Source organism: Furipterus horrens, unplaced genomic scaffold, assembly GCF_987537825.1.
Source record: "Furipterus horrens unplaced genomic scaffold, mFurHor1.1.pri manual_scaffold_3, whole genome shotgun sequence".
NCBI lineage: Eukaryota > Metazoa > Chordata > Mammalia > Chiroptera > Furipteridae > Furipterus > Furipterus horrens.
In genome coordinates, this window is record NW_028327173.1 from 20,512,338 (window position 1) to 20,531,581 (window position 19,244).

Sequence of the window (19,244 nt, forward strand, 5' to 3'; positions counted from 1 at the left end):
TCTGACTGTTCTGTATATAACGACCAGCTCCCATCCATCCCCCTTTTCTATTTCCTCCACAGCAATCATTCCCTTCTAACATACTACAGAATTTACTAATTTAAGGTGATTAACACAGCTTATAAGTCTTACAAGGGAAGAAACCATAACTATTAGTAGTAGTACCTCATTTATTGAGCACTTCCTCTGTGTTAAGCGCTTGCCATACATCATCATGATAATGATGGCTAACATGTATACACAGACTCTGTTCTACGTGTATTCTCTCACTTAATCCTCACCAAGACTTACAACGTGCATATTACCAGCCTAATTGTTAAAGGGCAAGAAACAAGATTTCAAGGCTGGGAACTAGCAGAGTTAGGATTTGAACCAGGTAGGTGGTGGCAGAGGAATAGGGTCAGATATGAGAAATATTTACATCTTAGGGTCGGCAAGTCTAGGTAAAAGATTAGATGGGGGCCGAGAGAAATGGGTAAATAACTCCCAGTTTTTGACTGGGGTGGAACAAATAAGGCCGAAGAGAAAGGTGACAACCCAATTTGGAAATGTTGAGTTTGGGGAGCCTGTGGGCCACTCAAGGATACAGTCCGGATACAATCCATCTTAGGCAGGAACCAAGATGAGAGGCGGCCAGAGCAGACGCTGGGAGAAGGCACGGAAGAGCAGGAAGTGGGTTTCCCTGCCTCTCGGGTTTCCTCAGCAGCAGCTGCAGGAAGGGCGTGAGGGACTGAGACAAAGACCGCGCAGGCCCCGCCTTTATCCAGACGGCCCCTTTAAGAAGCGCGCCCCCAGCCTCTAGCCCGCCTTGTATGCAAATTTAGTGGCAGGGCGGGAGCGCGCGGCAGATACTCTGTGGCTGGGTTGGGGCGGCTAGTCCTCTCCCGGCCGCCGTCGCCTCCGACATATTGCCCGCAGGAGCTGCGGCGGCGAAGCGGAGACAGCCGGGGGGAGGAGATGGGTGAGCAGAGCGGGGTCCGGGCCCGGGGACGGGCGGACGCGGGGATTGGGATAGCCAAGCTGCTAATTGCTCCTACACGCGGACAGGACCCCGGTGAGGTGCGGGGGAGGAGATTCCGGTGCAGAGGGACCCCGCCCCCTCCTGTCGCTTCGCGGGGTGGGGCCTTTCGTGGGGGCGGGGCACTTGAGTGGTAGGCGGGACTTCTAAAATGAAGGGGGCCTGTGGGGGATTGGGCTTTGATGGGGGACGGGGCTAGGCGTGGGGGCGTGGCCTTAGTGCTAGGGGCGGAGCCCTTGGACTGCGGCTGCTGGTGCGGGGGCGATCTTTCTGGGTTGTAGGGGCATTGTACTGGCAGTGGTGGGGTGGAAAGGAGACCTTCTAAACTAAGGGAGCCCATTCTGGAGCAGAGCTTCTGGACAGACAGAGCCTTTATTGGCTTGTAGGCGGGTTTTCTGGACTGACAGTAGTTTGTAGGCGGGACTTCTGGGATGAGGGTGCTTGTGTGGGTGCGGAGCTTCTAAAGAGAAGAGTAAGTGTGGGCAGGGCTTTTGGGCTGAGAGTGCTTGTGTGAGATTTTCTAAGCCAAGTATAATAGTGTGTGAACAGAGCTTATGGGCTGAGGGCTGGTTGGGGGCAGAGTTAGTGTTTTGTGGAGACTTGTGGTGAAAGCTTCTAAACTGAGGAGCTAGGGCAAAGGGTGTCTGTGTGTAGGGTGCTGTATTGCCCTGAAGGGGTATGAACAAGGGTATAATCTTAACTAGAACTGGGGTAGGGCTTATAAGCAGAATGGTGCCTGGAAGCTTGGGCTAGACTGCTAAAGTTAGAGAAACAGATTGTGGGTCCAAGTTTTGGGTCCACAACTACACAATTCTCCCAAAGCCCACATCCTTGACCTCGTGCTCAGGCCAGAATGTGCCTTGAACTGGATCTCAGGTTCTGGAGGAAAAACTTCAATAGTGCCCAGAATTGTAAACTTACAGAAACTGTATAGTATCTGAATGGGGCAGCATATACCATTAAGAGCATAGGACCTAGACCACCCCAAACTACTTGTAACACAATAAAAACTCAGTTTCCTAATCTGTGGAAAACCTGCCCTGCTGGTTTGATTCACTCATCAATATATACTTACTGGGTTTTTACTTAATGCTGGGTACTGTGGTAGGTGGAGGGGATACAACAGAAAAAGACGTAAGTGTAGTGATCGCACTGACCTTCCATACTAGTGGGTAAGATAGACAATAAATATGGTAACAAATAAGATAAATTCTAAGAGTGAATTGTTGTGGAAAAAAAGAGAATTATGGAAGCAGATACTTCAAAAATGGCAATCAGGGAAGTCTCTTCAGATCAAGGATACAGCAAGTACAAGAGGTAACAAGCTTGGTTTACTTGAGAGAAAGGCCAGCATGTTTGAAGCATGTGGTGAGGCAGAAAATAGTATATGGGGTTGAAGAGGTAGGCAAGGGACAGATCATAGGTCTTTGTGATTAAGTGGTCAAATGAGACACCAGGTAACTGGTAGCCAGTGTCATTGGTGTTATCCTTGATATTGCCCTCTCGCTTGAGTATCTACCTTATGTTGAGCCCCACAGGAGGACGAAGAGGTCCCAACAGGACATCCTACTGTCGAAATCCACTCTGTGAGCCAGGATCCTCTGGGGGCTCTGGTGGGGGCCACACTTCCAGCACATCAGTAACCAGTGTCCGTTCCCGTACTAGGTAAACACCTTTCTGTCTCTTGCCTCTCACTGGGGGCTCACCGGGGAAGTATGGACAAAGCTGTCCCTGACTGGGCTCTAGGATGTGATACCCCAGAATCCAGGTGGGGACTCAGAAGGCAGTGACCCGCAGAAAAGACCCAGAGGGTGGTCATTTAGACAGCTTCAGTGGGACATAGTTTAGTAAGCCCGAAATCCTGGATTCTAGTTACAGTTTTGCTACTGATTTGCTGGTGCCTTGGATAAGTTTTCTCCCTCTATGGGCCTCCTTTCCCGCATCTGTAAAATAGACCTAATAATTTTTTCCTTCTTGGGGAATGTTGGGAAGCCTGAACAAGATTAGGGATAGGAAAAGCCTCTGTCGACTCCTTTGTCTGACAGACAGGATAGGGACTCCATTCTTGCCATGAACTGCTTTTCCAATCCTATCCACAATCCTGTGCCCCAGAAACCTTTCTTGCTAGGGTTCTCAGGACAGCTCCTGATGTTTTCCCTTTCTACCGCCAGGAGCAGTTCTGGGCCGGGCCTCTCCAGCCCCCCACTGGCCACCCAGACAGTTGTACCCCTACAGCACTGCAAGATCCCCGAGCTGCCAGTCCAAGCCAGCATACTGTTTGAGTTGCAGCTCTTCTTCTGCCAGCTCGTAGCCCTCTTCGTTCACTACATCAACATCTACAAGACAGTGTGGTGGTACCCACCCTCCCACCCGCCCTCCCACACCTCCCTGGTAGGTGCCCAGCTAGGACCAGCTGTGTGTGTGTGTGTGTGTGTGTGTGTGTGTGAGAGAGAGAGAGAGAGAGAGAGAGAGAGAGAGAGAGAGAAAGAGAGAGAGAGATGTTTGGTTTTAGTTTAGCATAGCTTACTAGCACCCTGTACACTTGGTCTCATGCTGGGCAAGGGAGATGTAGAAGAAGCAGGAAACTGGTGACTCCTGAATACTCACCCCTAATGTGCTCAGCACACTAGGCATTGTAAGAGTAGCAGAGATGAATCTGACAGATTTTGCCTAAAGGAGTACATTTTTAAGTCCTGTGGGAGACATGAACCACAGGCATATATGAGTGTTCCAAAGAGTAGAAAGTTTTCCATGCAGAAAGAGAGGTTCAGGGTCAGGGACATGGGTGATCAGAGCAAGAGGGCTCATACACCACTCTCTTATCTCCAGGGACGTACCCACTTCCCTCCTCTGGGTCCTGTTCTACTCCTCTAGGTAATTTCCTGTCCTGACTCAGCTGGAGGCCTATGAAGGTCAGAGAGTGGGGATAGTCCCTATGGAAAGGACTGGGCAAGGGGAGGTGGGTATGAGATTAGCTTGTGTATTGGGCAGGGGGCCCATGTGACCCCCAGCCTCTGCCCCTGACAGAACTTCCACCTGATCGACTTCAACTTGCTGATGGTGACCACCATCGTTCTGGGCCGCCGCTTCATTGGGTCCATCGTGAAGGAGGTGATTGGGTCCTGGAGGCTGGGGACTTCGGGACTTTCCCCTGGGGGTGCCAAGGAGACACATGGAGCCCTTCAACCCTGAGACATTTCCTTGGGGCTCCCTTTGGACTTGGTTGAAGAACATCACTGATCCCTTCAGCTCTTGGAGTTTACTGGGTGTCAAGAAGGACTCACCTTGCCAGGTTCTGCGTAGCCTGCTACCCCATTTTTTCCCTGGGTGGGATCACAGGCTGTGCTGGGAGGGTTTTGGGTGCAGCCCCTGTGGCCTTCATCCAAGGCCCCATCCCGTCCTATCTCACCCTGACCCAGGCTTCTCAGAGGGGGAAGGTCTCCCTCTTTCGCTCCATCCTGCTGTTCCTCACCCGCTTCACCGTTCTCACGGCAACAGGCTGGAGTCTGTGCCGCTCCCTCATCCACCTCTTCAGGACCTACTCCTTCCTGAATCTCCTGTTCCTCTGCTATCCGTGAGTACCCCTCTCTTCACCCCTCACCACCTAGACCTGGCTCCTGACCTTTGTCGTGAGTGTGGCTGGGTCACCAGGCGCCCACACCTGGAAGACTCACAGGCAGGGCAGCAACAATGGCCCCTCACATTGTCTGACAGTATCCCCCTGAGATCAGAGTGATTAGCCTTCTTTTGCAGGAACAGAAACTGAGACGGCATAATTTACCCAAGGTGCCACCAAGCGGGAGGTTAGAATGGGACTCAGATCTGAGTGTGTATATACCACAGGAAGGTCCCTGAGGGAAAGTGTCCGGGCTTTGTCTCTCTCTCTTCCCAGTTCTCTCGCACTTTGTGTGTGTCAGTGTTTATGTAAGCTCTTGGTGCCTCCCACAGGTCTGTGTGCATGCAAGCACCTGTGTGTATACATGGTTCCTGTGGGTGTCTGCCTGAAGCCCGTGTGTGTGTATCTGCACATGCATGTGTATATGTCTGTCTTTGTGTCTATTTTGGTCACTCACTCACTCTATCTTGCCAGAACTCAGGCTGTTGAGGATGGAGGGGTCGTGTCTGAGAGGAGCCCAGAACTGCCCCTCTGGCCTAAAATTGGGGAGGACTTTGGCAGGGTGTCCACTGTAGCTGTTCCTGGAGCAGCCTCCTGGCTGCCTGGGCATTAACATTTATTTCCCAACCCCTGAGCTTTCTGGTTTATGAACTTCCCCAGGTTGGACCAGCCATCTTCCCTGGGAAGCCTCAGAGCTGGACACTCCTTCCCCTCTACCCTGCTTGACCAAAAGGGCACTGTCATGAGAAGAGCACCATCACTGTTGCTTCAGTTATATCTAGTTTTTAATTACAAGAATGACATATGTCATATGAAAACATTAAACTTTATAGGTGCTTTTAACATCGAATATAAATGTCCACATTGTCTCTGTCCCCCAAAAAACCATTGGTTACAGCATATCATTCCATATTTTCTTTTTTAATGGAACATCTTTTTTTTAATCCTCACCTGAGGACACGCTTATTGATTTTAGAGAGAGGGGAAGGGAGGGGGAGAGAGAGGAAGAGAAACATCGATTGGTGGCCTCTCTGACCATAAAACCAGACCTTCAACCCATGTATGTGCCCTGACCGGAAATCGAACCTGCGACGTTTCTGGTTTATGGGATGATGCTCCAACCCAACCACTCTGGCCATGGCCCTTCCATACATATTTTTTTGTGTAGGAACACACACATATTTTTAATGGGATTATACTATGCATGATGTTATACAATTTATTACATTTTTTACATAATTGGATAACTTGGATATTTTTCCATGGCAATACGTGTGGGTCTGCCTCATTTTTTTTAGTGGTCTCATAGTATTCCATTGTATAGATTTTTCACAATTTGTTTTGTCTTCTATTTGTAGATTTCTGAGTTGTTCCTAGCTTCTCCCTGTTTAAAACAATGAGGCAGGGAACATTCTTTTGCATACATCTTTACACACTTGTCCAATATTTTTGTACAGCAGATTCCCAGAGTAGAATTTCTGTACCAGGAGTTATGTCCATTTACATTTTTCAAAAGACTTTATTCATTTATTTTTAGAGAGGGGAAGGGAGGGAGAAAGAAGGAGAGAAACATAGATGTACAAAACATACATCAGTCTGTTGATTATCACCTGTCCCCAAACGGGTACCTGACCTGCAACCCAGGCATGTGCCCTGGCTGGGAATCAAACCGGTTTGCAGTCTGCCACTCAATCCACTGAGCCACATCAGCCAGGGCTCCAATTACATTTTTTATATATACTAGCAAATGGCCCTCCAGAATGGTTGTACTGGTTAAAATGGTCAAACAGTCGCCTTTATTTGACCCTTTCTGGTTACTCTCTGGTAAGTCCATTCTTCTTGAATACAGACATCATCCGGTGTTCATATGTTGCTTTATTTTTTAATTTTTTATGAACACAATACGTGTGCCTCATTAAAAAAATCAAATCCAGTGGGCTAAAAGCTTAAAATGAAAAATAGCCTCCAGCCCAGCCCCCCAGAGTTTTAGTCCCACTTCTCAAAAGCAGTCTCCATCATTGTTTCTGGTTATATGTGTTTTTGAGTTACCTCTGTAATTTTAGTGTCGTTATACCTTTATTTATTCCTTTTAAAAATGTATTGATTTTTAGCTCTGCCTTGTGTGGCTCAGTGGATTGAGCTCCAGCCTGTGAACCAAAGGGTCTCTGGTTCTATTCCCAGTCAGGCACATGCCTGAGTTGCGGGCCAGGTCCCTGACTAGGGGAGCATGAGAGGTAACCACACATTGATGTTTCTCTCCCCCTCTTTCTCTCTCCCTCTTTCTCTCTCCCTTCCCTCCCTTCTCTCTAAAAATAAATAAATAAATAATTTTTTTTTAATGTATTGATTTTATAGTTGGGAGAATGGGCTTAGGTAGTTAAAATTCAACAGCTATAAAAGAATATGAATGAAGTCTCCCCATGACTTCTGTTTCCCAGCTACCCAGTTTTCCTTCCCAGAGGTAACCACCAATGTTTCTGGTTTCTTATATCTCCTGTTCTCTGCATATACAAGCATACTACACACATATATACACATGTATACAGGTGCATGTGCAATGACCGATAAAAGACTTATTTCATCCCTCCATCCCCCCTGTTGGCAGTGTTTGATGACTTATTTTTACTTTTCTATTGGTTATCTTTTTCAGTAATATGTGTATGCCTTTATTTTTTATTTCATCAACAGTAGTCAGTATCTTAATCCATTTTATGCAAGAGGAGCTGTTAGGAACCCTGCCCATCCACTTTTTTTCCCCTCTTCCTCCTCTCATTTCCCGGCAACTATATACTCTTCTATATTGTCAAGCTTGACATTCACACTCGTGTATATAAGCACATTTAAGTCTTTGATTCTTTGTCTAAGGCTAATGCTAAAAATTAAAAATGAATGTCACCTTAATGTTATGAATATGAAAACATCATTCAGTGTAGAGGCAAGTAATAAACATAGATGACATTCCTTTTCTATAGTTACTGAATTATAATCTTGGGCCTCTTAAAAAAAGAATGTTTAGTGTCAAGGTCAAATGGTTTCTCTTCTTATATTTCATCAATTGCTTAAAATCATGTCATATTTTAGTTTGCTTCATAATTAGATTATAACATTCTTTTTTCTAAGATTGATTTTATTTGTTTTTAGAGAGAGGGGAAAGGAGAAAGAGAGGGAGAGAAACATCGATGTGTGGTTGCTTCTCAAGCGCCCCCAACTGGGATCCTTGCATGCAACCCAGGCATGTGCCCTGACTGGGAATTGAACCAGTGACACTTGGTTCGCAGGCCGATGCTCAATCCACTGAGCCACAGCAGCCAGGGCCAGATTATAACTTTCTTATACAGCTTTTTATTTATCTTGAAGTTTCTAATTGCCTTTCTTTTTTCTTGTTGACTAAAGAATGATGGGCCTTCAGCATATCCTCAAGTCTATCCAGCCTCTCAATCATGCTACCTGTTGCCTGGAGTTCATTTTTCCCCTCAAAAGCATCCCTCCTGGAGCCCTCCATCCTCCTGCTCCAGTCTGGAGTGGTTGCTCTTTAGGCCTGCTGTATAGCTCCCAGCCTGGGACTTTCGTACGTTGCCCTCCTGGGGTGTATCCACTGTTTCCTGGATCCCATGTCTTCCTCTTTCTTGGTTTTTTCCCTTATTTTGCTGGAGTGCATTATCAGGTAATTTTCTTAACAGTGGGTATGTGGGAGTTATATATATTCTGAGTCTTTGCATGTATAAAAATGTCTTTATTCTGCCGTCATACTTGATTGATGACTCAGCTGAATGTAGACTTTTAATTTCAAATTCATATTCTCAGAATTTTGAAGATATTGGTCTGTTTTCTCTAGCATCCCATGTTTCCGAAGACTGATGCCAGTTTGATTTCAGTTATTTTGTAGATGACTTGTTTTTTCTTTCTGAAGGCTTTTAGGGATATTCTATTTATCTTTTGATTATTTGAAATTTCACAAGAACGTGTCTGGTGTGGAACTTTTCTCATTCATCTTATCTAGTACTTTTTTAACCAACAGAATTAGGTATTCACCTCAAGGAAATTTTCTTCTGTCGTTTCTTTGATAGACCTCTAGATTGGTCATCTGTTCCTCTTATATTTTCTCTCAGATTTTTCTCATCCCTCTCCCTTTCTCCCTCTTTCTCCCTTCGGTCTTTCTGTCTCTGTCTCTCTCTTTTTACTTTGCCTTAAGGAGATTTCCTCAACTTTATCTTCCAGCTTTTTTATTGAGATTTTTTTCAGCAATCATATTTTTCATCTCTTAAGGCCTCTTATTTTCTAATTGTTCTTTTTTCATACATTCTGTTCTTGTCTTTAAAATCTCTTATGTTCCCTCAATTTTGTCTTTCCTCCTGCGTCAGTCTTTCTGTTTCATGCTGCTAGTTGTCTAAATATAGTTGGTTTCTTTATTTATATTCAAGAATGAAGGACCTAGTACCTTGGAGTGCCTTTTCTCTCCCTCTGCCATTGTACATGAGAACAGGAGATTTAACTGGGAGTTCTGAGGACATGGGCAGGACACACTGACTGGCAAACTTTGCTTTAAGATGATTGAGTAGTTATCAGGCTATGGACCCCCATAGGCAGAAAAAGGGGGGTAGGTGTTACTCTAGGATGCCCAGATTGGAGACCTCAATTCTCAAGACACTTTGTTCAGTTTCTTTAGAGAAAAATCTTTCAGTGTACATTAGAGAGGTGTGTAAGAGAATAAAGGAACTGATTCTTATACATAAATATAGATCTTTGTTTAATCCCATTTGTTCAGCCCTGCTTCTCACTCTGCCATCTATCACATGTGCCCACTTCAAGCCAGTCTCTCTTGGATTTCTCTTGGGTCACTCTAGACAGAGAAGCTCCTACCCTCGAGTACAGCCCTCTCATGGCATATTCTAGACCTATGCCATTCGGTTTAGTAGTTTCTAGCTGCCTTGTTATTGAGCATTTGAAATAGGCTGATTTGAATTGAGATGTGCTATAAGTATAAAATACACACTGGATTCTAAAGACTGAGTGCAAAAAAAAAAGTAAAACATTCATAAACAATGATTATATGTTGCAATGATGGTATTTTACATCTGTTGAGTAAATAGAGTATTAAAATTAATTTTATGTATTTTTTAATGTGGCTATTAGAAAAATTTAAATTACATGTGTGACCCATATTTATATTAGACCAATGGTTCCCAACCTTGTTGGCACCAAGGACCAGTTTTGTGGAAGACAATTTTTCCACAGACTCGGGGGGTGGGGTGGGGATGGTTTCAGGTTGATTTAAGCGTGTTACGTTCAAGCTCACCTCCTGCTGTGTAGCCCAGTTCCTAACAGGCCCAGACCTGTACGAGTAAGCGACCCAGAGATTGGGGACCCCTGTATTAGACAGTGACACCACTCTAGACGATGGCTTCCTTCCTCATCTGTCAACATGTTTCTGTCTGCTCTCTAAATTTGTCAAAATCACTTGTGTACTGATAACCACCCCCCATTCTTTCTGCTGATACGGATTTATTTCCTACTGTCATGTCTTGAGTGGAGAGGATGGGAGGGAATCTGCCATCTTGCATGTGACGCTGCTTCTAACTTGTGACCTGTCAGAGCAGTCACTTGCTGTTACCACATAATTTAATTGAATCTGCAGTTCTTAGAGGCAAAGCCAGGGAGATTTTAAGTCTTTGCCCTTAAGTTTGACTCTGAATCCCTGAGTGTTCATGTAGATGCCCTACCACCTCATTCCCACAGGGTATCCTGAAGAGTGTTTTGGGAATCCCATTTCAGTCTTCTTTCCTGTCCCATAGAATCACTGGCCTATTTCTTTTCTAAACAAAATTGTATTGATATACTCTGAGCCAGGCACCATGCTGGCAGTTATTGCAAAGATTAAGAGAGTATTTATGAAAATACTAGCATAGTGCCTGGCTGAGCATAGAGAATTAGTACAAGCTATGTAACCTAAGGCAAGTTAAGGAAACTGAGGCCCAAAAAAGGTTAACTAACTTGCCCTAAATCACAGCAATTAGTAAGTGGCAGATCTGGGATTTTAACCCTGGCCTATTTGACCCCAAAGGTTACATATTCACTCAACCAAATTCTCTGAGTTATCTTATTTGACCCAGGGAGAATGATAGCAACCCCACTTTATAGAACAGAAAGGAAGAACCCAAAGAGGCAGATTGCCCAAGGACACTCATATTTTCCTTCTTGAAGCCTCAGAAAACAGGAAAAGAGAAAATTACTGTTGATAAGAAAATGTAGCGTTCTCATTGACCCTAATTTCTGGGGGGCAGCCCAGGGATCCTTCTGGGTCTGCGTCTGAGGATCTGGGGAAATTGAGAGGCCTCAAGCTAAATAAAGGGATGCTTGTAAAGAGCACCTACTATAATGTTCCATGTGCTGTGCTTGGCGCTTGCCTACTTTTTATAGTTATCTACCCTTCTGGGCTACGGGTTTGTCTCATTTTCTTCTCAAACAATACCAGCCAGACACTCAAAATGTCCCATGACTAATGAGCTTCAGCCCTAACCTAAGGGTACTGCTCAGAACAAGGGATTTGTACTGTTCAAGAGTCTGTTTCAGTGTGTGGCACATAGTAGGCACACAAATACTGTCCCTGAGTTGCCCTCCTCTGCACACTAAGAGCTGCCTCTAACATATGTACTCATAACAACTTATACCTCTTTTGTGGTGTCATGTACATTTTAAATTAATTACTCATGGTACTTGCTGAGTATCTGTCCTGAGCTTTTGGTATCAGACTGTTCTGAGTTTGAATCCCACCTCTGTTACTTGCTTGCTAATTGTATAACCTTTGGGAATCCACTTCACCTGTCTGAGCCACAACTTCTTCGTCTGGAAAGGGCACAAAATAACAGTACCTAATGCACAGTGGTCTTAGGAGGAAGAAAAAGAGAACGCACATAAAGGACTTAGTACAATGTCTGGAATATAGATTGTGTTCAGTTACTGTGGGCTGTTATGATTGCTGTTGGTCAACATTAGACTATGATGGCTGGGACTTGTCTCCTGCGTCCTGCTGTATCCCTGATGCTCGGCTCACACTCAGTGCTAACATACGTGGTGAATGACTGACTATTAGAAGGGAGGATGGATGGACAGAAGGATGAGTAAATGCTCCCCTCAGAACAGCCAGGAGAGCTAAGGCCCATGGAAGAAAGAAGAATTTCCTTAGTGGCTGAGGGTTGGGATCCTGGCGTTTGGGCAGTCCTGCCCTCACCATTGTCTCCCCCAGCAGGTTTGGGATGTACATTCCATTCCTGCAGCTGAACTGTGACATCCGCAAGACAAATCTCTTCAGCCACATAGCTTCGATGGGACCCCGGGAGGCTGTCAGTGGCCTGGCACGGAGCCGGGACTACCTGCTGACTCTGAGGGAGACATGGAAGCAGCACACGCGGCAGCTGTATGGCCCAGATGCCATGCCCACCCATGCCTGCTGCCTGTCACCCAGCCTCATCCGCAGCGAGGTGGAGTTCCTCAAGATGGACTTCAACTGGCGCATGAAGGAGGTGCTGGTCAGCTCCATGCTGAGTGCCTATTATGTGGCCTTTGTACCTGTCTGGTTCGTGAAGGTGCGTAGCTCAACCCAAGGAGGGAAGGGGCCTACCCAGGGCCTTACCCTGCTGCCTGCCCCCCAGGAGACCTGCCTGCATAACTAACTCAACTGTTTTTTTTTAACATTTATTTATTTATTTATTTATTTATTTTTAGAGAGGGGAAAGGAGGGAGAATGAGAGGGAGAGAGACATCATGTGTGGTTGCTTCTTGCACGCCCCCAACTGAGGACTGGGCCTGCAACCCAGGCATGTGCCCTGACTGGGAATCGAACCTGCGACCCTTTGGTTCACAGGCTGGCGCTCATTCCACTGAGCCAAACCAGCCAGGGCTCAACCATTTTTGATGAGATTCAGTATGTCCTTTTGAGGGCTAGCGTGACTGCTGCCTCTATTTTAGAGTGGGGAGAACAAAGCTCATTGAAAGAAAATAAAGTTACCTGCACAGGGTCCCCAGCCAATGAGGACGTGGCATTGTTGTTCATAATACTTGATAACAAAGAGCAATGACTTGTTTTTTGATGTGGTTATTTTGGCATAGTCATGTCACAGTGTCCTAAGTAGAAAAGCCAGGGTTCACCCACATGTGAGTGACTGCAAAGGCCTGTGCTCTCTCTCTCTCTCTCTTGTTTGGCCTTCTGGGAAGGTGTCTCCCCAGCTAACTGTAGGCTTGAAACGTTTCTCCAAGGATGGACTACACTGAATAATTTGAGAATGAGAAGACTTTAAGTCCAGCAATGTACTACAGCTTTCATTAGTAATATAATCCAAATGCCTGTCAGAGGTGGTTGGTGGTTACTTTTATCCTCATTTAACAGGTGAGGAAACTAGAGCATGGAGCAGTGAAATGACTTGCCCACAGTTACGTAGTTAATAAAGTAGCAGAGCCAACATTTGAACTCATGTCTATCAGATTCCAGAGTCAGTGCTTGGGCCCTCGAGCCTGTGCTGTGGCTCAGTGGTGGGCAGTAGGAGAAGGTCACCCTCAGTTCTCTCCAGCGTTGTCCTGATCTTCGAGGCAGAAAGAATCACAGAACGGGGATGGAGTGAGGCCATTATGGGCATCCCAGATCTTACGCACCTCTTCCTGCTTCCAGAACACACATTACTATGACAAGCGCTGGTCCTGTGAGCTCTTCCTTCTGGTATCCATCAGCACCTCAGTGATCCTCATGCAGCATCTGCTGCCTGCCAGCTACTGTGACCTACTCCACAAGGCTGCTGCCCACCTGGGCTGCTGGCAGAAGGTGGACCCAGCGCTGTGCTCCAATGTGCTGCAGCACCCGTGAGTTGCCCTAACCTCCTCTGACCAACCCCAACCCTCCTGGTGAGTGTCTGGAGTTACTCACCTCATTCACCAACTCTTTCAGTCAGTCAGCAAATAGGAGCATATCTTGTATGCTGTACCTTGTGGCCGTAGTAGGGTATGGCAGGGCCCAAGACGCACATGCTCCCTGTCCTTAGGTAACTTGTAGTGTACCAGAGATGGGAGGGGGCAAGCGGTAAATTCACAGACTCATTGACTTTCTCATTTACCAATGGTTACTTACGCACTCATTGACTGATTTGCTCATGAATTATCAACTGCTTACTCATCCATTCAGGCATTAGATCATCTGCTCTTTCAGCAGACACTTATTTCTACCTAATCCATACCATACCTAGTGCTGTGTATTGGACAGAGGAGTATGGCTTTGACCTCTAGGCAAAGGAGAGCTTTGGAGGATTTTGAGTAGTGGAAAAACCAGTTCCAAGGTGTATCTAAGAAACATCAGCCTGGTAACAAGACATGGTGTAGTGTGAGCTGATGGTGAACCCTGACCAGGGAAGAAAAGACACGGAGAGGAAGTGACGGAGACGAGATTCTTGAGTTCACGGTCTGGTGGGGGTGACAGCTGTGTACACAAATAGTTAAGATGAGTGGTGTGAAAGAGGCCCAGCTGCAGGATGGCACTGCACCCAGAGCAGAGGCACAAGTTACCCTGCCTGGGAGCCCTGAGGTACTAGGCTGTCCTCCACTCAGCCTGGCTTATGTTTTTTTATTTTTTATTTTTTTGGGGGGGTGTTTTGTTTTGTTTTGTTTTGTTTTTAAGATTTTATTTATTTTTAGAGGGGCAGGGAGGGAGAGAAACATCGGTGTTTGAGAGATATATCAACTGGTTGCCCCTCGCACACCCCAACTGGGGACCATGCCTGCAACCGAGGCCTGTGCCCTGACTGGGAATCGAACGGGAGCTCTTTCAGTTCACAGGCTGGCGCTCAGTCCACTGAGCCAAACCAGCCAGGGCCCGTTCTTCATGGTGCCAAGCATTTCTACAGCCCTTCACCACAGTGCCTTTCACCCAGGTTATTCTAATTTTCCTGCCTGTATTGCCCCATTAGACTGGAAGCTTCTCAAGGCTGGGGCCACTTCTGTATCACATCTGAATCTTCGGCCCAGCACGAGGCCTGGCAGAGAAGAGGCCATCCACTAGGAGAGGTTTGTAGAGGTAGGCCCACCCAGAAGCAGAGGTGCAGAGGGAGGCCACAGAGGCCAAGCTCCTCGGCATTGGCCCTCTGTGCCAGTCAGGGTCCTTCTCAGCCTCTGTCCAGGTGGTCCCAGAAAGGGGATGGGCATTGCCAAATAGGCCAAAAGGAGGCTCAGCTAGCCTTGGCTCTGTTGGGAGGGAGGAGTAGAAAGATAGAACATAGCTAAATATGAGGATATACCTGTCCATAGCTCACCACGGTCTGCACATAAGATCCACATGGCCCTTTCATATGGCTTCCCAGCTGATGAGCTGGGTCCTGCCAGCCTTTTCCACCTTATCTCTTACCGTGGCCCAACTCCTACTCTACTCTAGCCAAGCCAGACCTCTTCAGATCCTTAAATTCTGTATGCGTTTTTTTATCTAGGCTTTTGCACATGATGCATGTTTTGCCTGCAATGCCCTTTCCAACTTTCTTTTCCTGACTAATTCCTATTCATTCTTTAGCACTTGACTTCTTCCAGGAAAACTTTCCTGACCATCCAAGTGCCCCTCCCCTATGCTCTTACAATCCCATGCTACCAGTGTCATTGCATCTAACACTTTCTGCTTTTTTTTGCTTAGTGACATGCTTCTCAGTCTAAGACTAAAGCTCCTGCAGATTAGGGTCCTTACCTGTCAGGCACTCAGCCATCTCCTCATTCCTGGCAGAGTGCCTGGCTTATACTAGGTCCACAGCAAATCTTTTATATTTTTGTGTGTATAGTCTCTTTTTTTAAGGTAAAATTTGTGTTAGAATGAAATGTATAATTCTTGAAGTGTATAATCCTTTGAGTTTTGATCAAGGTATATACACCCATGTAACCACTCTCCCATCAAGACACAGAACACTTTCCAGCCTCTCAGAAAATTTCTTCATGGCCCTTCCCAACGACCACCCCAACTACCTTTCCACTTTCTTTCGCTATAGTTAGTTGTCTGTTCTGCAACTTCATATAAATGAAATCTTGGGTCCGGCTTCTTTATTTCAGCATATTATCTGTGAGGTTCATTCGTGTTATTGCATATAGCACCACAACTGTTTTTTAAATGAATGAATCAACAAGGCAGAAGCATGTGATGGAGCTTCTTGCAGACAGTGATTCTCAGTCCATTAGCCCGGCACCATAGGAGTTCTGAAAAGGTCTCGCAGAACATTGGAGGAAAGTTCACTGGTTCCACCACTTCATTCACATGCTCACTGGGGCCTCCATGTGCCAGGCGTTGTGGCGTGTTTTGAGAACACAGAGGTGAATTGAACACCATCCCTTCCCCTAAGGGTTCCCAGCCTAGCGAGGGATACAGGGAAATGGGATTCAGGGGGAATTAAAGGATACTGAACTCTGTGAGGAGTTAGAGGAAGGCTTTCTGAAGGATTCTGGGTTTTAAAAGCTGACAAAGAGCTTGCCAAAAGGGTAAGGCATCAGGAAGGGCAGCCCAATTGCAAGGAGCAAGTTGTGCAGAGACATGCAGCAGTAAGGTATGCTGGAAGAACTAGAAACAGTTCTGAATGGCTTGGGCATGAGCTATGTGGTGGGAGTCACGGAAGGCTCTACAGCGCCTCAGAGGCCGTGCCAAATTAGGGACTTGACCCCAAGAGCACTGCATAGCCTTCAGACGGTTTTGAGCAGAAAATAGTCAGGCTCAGTTTGGTATTTTACAAAGACCACTTAGGCAGCTGTGTGATGGACCCATTGGAGGCTACAGGTGAGACCAGATGAAGAAAATGCCCCTAGAAAGGGAAAAGGATGTTCATGACAGTCCCTAGACCTTGTTACTCCCAGTACAGTGAATTTCTCCTGACTCTTATCCCATTTTACAGAGGAGGCAACTGACACCCAGAAAAGGAAAGTCACTGTGTCTAAGTGATAGAAATGGGAGTAGAACCCTGGTGGTCTCACCTCATGCCCAGTCTTTTGGTACCCTCTTTTGTGGGTGAGCTGGGCATAAAGGGCATTGTTGGGCTTTGTCCCCAGGTGGACTGAAGAATGCATGTGGCCACAGGGCGTGCTGGTGAAGCACAGCAAGAACGTCTACAAAGCAGTGGGTCACTACAATGTGGCCATTCCCTCTGATGTCTCCCACTTCCGGTTCCATGTGAGTCTCCTCCCCTGGGAAGGGTGGGTGGGGCCTGATCTAGAGGGCAGGAGGATCCAAGGGGCAGGAAGTTGATGTCATAATGAGAGCCATTTTTAGTATTTCCCAAATCCAAAGGAAGACAATGCACACATGCAGAACAAAGACAGCCGTGCCACCGACCACTTCATAACTGCAGATCGTTAGAAACACTGGGTGGAGGCGGGAAAGATGATACAATAACGATCATTATTCCTGTTACGTGCCCGACACTATGGTAAGCATTCCCCATGCACTCTTCTGTCAGTCTTGACTGGAACCTTGTGTATGGGAGAAATGTCAGGGCTCTCCCCATTTTTAGATACTAAAGTCAGCTTAGCGAGTTTAACTTGTTAAAGGATGCTTTCCTGGGAAGCTTAGAAACTGATAGCAATGACACTATGAAAAAAGTCTGCTCAAAGGCTTCTAGGCTAGTGGTCTCCATTTCATTTATTTATTTTGCTGTCAAAATCCTCTGCCCATGGAGGGGGCACAATAAAGATTAAGTAAAAAAATGAATAAAGTTTATGAGAATTAGGGGGAAAAAACCTTTGCCCAATACAGTCATAGACTAACATCCAATATATAGGACCTCATGGCACTGCTTTATTTGAAAGGGTTAAACCTCCTTTCACTTCCCACTCACCATTGCTATAGTCCCTAGAAGAACCTCCTCAGAACCTGGTGCTCTAAGAAACACAATTTGAGAAATCATTGATCTGGGTAATCTCTTCATTTCACAGTAGAGAAACAGGGAAGGGTCTCGCCCAGGGTCCCGGAGCGTCATTGCAGAGCTGAGCCTGGCATGCTGGTTCTTAGACTCCCATTTCCTGCTACTTTTCCCATCTGTAGGCAGCCCTTGAGGGTTGGGTACCTTGGCTTCTGCAGAATCTAGATCCCTAGACATTGATCACTCTTGAACTGATCAGAAAATTTTTCTTGAGTCCCTGTACTCTACCTTGCCCAGTAAACACCAGATAAGAGTGAGGGGTCACCATGTCCCCAGGAAGCTTCTGGCCATGAAGAAGTGGGTGGCACAGGCTATAGAGTCTCTCATAACTTTCCATGCCTATGTCATGAGATTCTAATTTGTTCAGGTCTTACAGTACCCAGGAGGATTACATATAAAAAAGTGTTGATTTTAGACCAGAAAAAGTTTGAGAGCAAGCAAGACCTCTCAAGAAAAGCTTTCTAGAGGAGGTAGGAGTTGAACAGGATCTTAAACACTTAGGTGGGAAGCAGTAGTCTTGACAGAAGGAACACCACAAGCAAAGGCAGAGAGGTGGCAAAGTCTGTACCCAACCCTCCAAAGTCTTTCTCCCCATCCGAGTCTGCATGGGCCCCCGGAGCTCATCCCTTTCATTGGCCCACCAAGCCCATTAAAGAATCAGGTTTCTGGAGCATACTTTCCGGTCCATGCCTACTGTTTCCTGGACAGTTCTTTTTCAGCAAACCCCTGCGGATCCTCAACATCCTTCTGCTGCTGGAGGGCGCTGTCATTGTCTACCAGCTGTACTCCTTAATGTCTTCTGAAAAGTGGCACCAAACTATATCACTGGCGCTCATCCTCTTCAGCAACTACTACGCCTTCTTCAAGCTGCTGCGGGACCGCCTGGTATTGGGCAAGGCCTACTCCTACTCGGCAAGCCCCCAGAGGGACCTGGACCACCGGTTCTCCTGAGCCCCACAGCGACCCAGGCTTCAGCCAGGGGTCCCTCAGAAGGGGCTGTTGGGGAGGGATGGGTGAGGGGAAAAAAAACAAAAACTGACAGACAAAAAAAGTCCACCAGAGCTTTGTATTTTTGTTACGTACTGTTTCTTTCTTTGATAATTGATATGATTATGAGGGAAAAAAAGTCCTATTTTTATACTCCTAATAAGTCTGTGTCCTGTATTTCTTTCCCTTCTTGCCTGGGTCAGGAAGCCCCACATGTGTCTTCTGGGACCTGTGGGCTCTGCCTTCTCCAGTGGAGTGGAGATAGGGCACCAGAAGTCATGGTGACAGTGAAAACTACTGCTAGCCGAATGCTCGCTGTGTACTAGATGCTGCTTTATGTGTATTACAGGCCTTGACTTAATCCAACTTATTTATGACAACCCTAGGAGGTAGGTACTGTTACTCCTAGTCAACAGATGAAAATGAGCTCAGAGAGCTATAGTGACTTGCCCAAGGTAACACAGCTAGGATAGAGCTAGGCCAAAAAAAACCCTCGAAAAGATGATGATACTACTATACTAGCAGAATGTGATGTCCTGATTCAGACTGAAGTCACTGCAACCATGCTTCGTCCCAGGTGTGGTAGATGATGAGGATGCCAAGACACAGAAACTAGTCATACTGGGATGGATTTAACAGTCAAGGTACATAATAGCACAGGGGAAAGAATATTTAGTGTTTTCTGGACTTCTTGGAAGAGGGGATA

General features: G+C 46.3%; 1 protein-coding gene across 5 annotated transcripts; it reads left to right on the forward strand.

The window, feature by feature from the left end:
* Window positions 1-806: 806 nt before the first annotated feature.
* On the forward strand, window positions 807-18,690 carry TMEM39B (transmembrane protein 39B). 5 transcript variants are annotated; one of them, XM_090269002.1, is made up of 9 exons: window positions 807-961; window positions 2,557-2,683; window positions 3,190-3,409; window positions 4,046-4,129; window positions 4,438-4,592; window positions 11,881-12,217; window positions 13,297-13,484; window positions 14,582-14,688; window positions 16,683-16,791. In XM_090269002.1, the coding sequence occupies exons 1-9, from the start codon at window positions 958-960 to the stop codon at window positions 16,721-16,723; spliced, it is 1,263 nt and encodes a 420-aa protein (XP_090125128.1). In that variant the 5' UTR covers window positions 807-957; the 3' UTR covers window positions 16,724-16,791. The 5 variants fall into 5 exon arrangements, with proteins under 5 accessions (XP_090125128.1, XP_090125129.1, XP_090125132.1 ...); XM_090269003.1 differs by having other exon boundaries at window positions 14,582-14,678; window positions 16,683-16,749; XM_090269006.1 differs by lacking the exon at window positions 14,582-14,688 and adding an exon at window positions 18,260-18,690 and having other exon boundaries at window positions 832-961; window positions 16,683-16,803.
* The last annotated feature ends 554 nt before the right edge of the window (window positions 18,691-19,244 follow it).

Excerpts from the sequence above, each read along its gene's own strand:
- TMEM39B (XM_090269006.1), top strand. Across the intron at positions 2,684-3,189 it reads AGTGTCCGTTCCCGTACTAG|GAGCAGTTCTGGGCCGGGCC; the intron begins GTAAACACCTTT and ends TTCTACCGCCAG. Across the intron at positions 13,485-16,682 it reads TCCAATGTGCTGCAGCACCC|GTGGACTGAAGAATGCATGT; the intron begins GTGAGTTGCCCT and ends CTTTGTCCCCAG.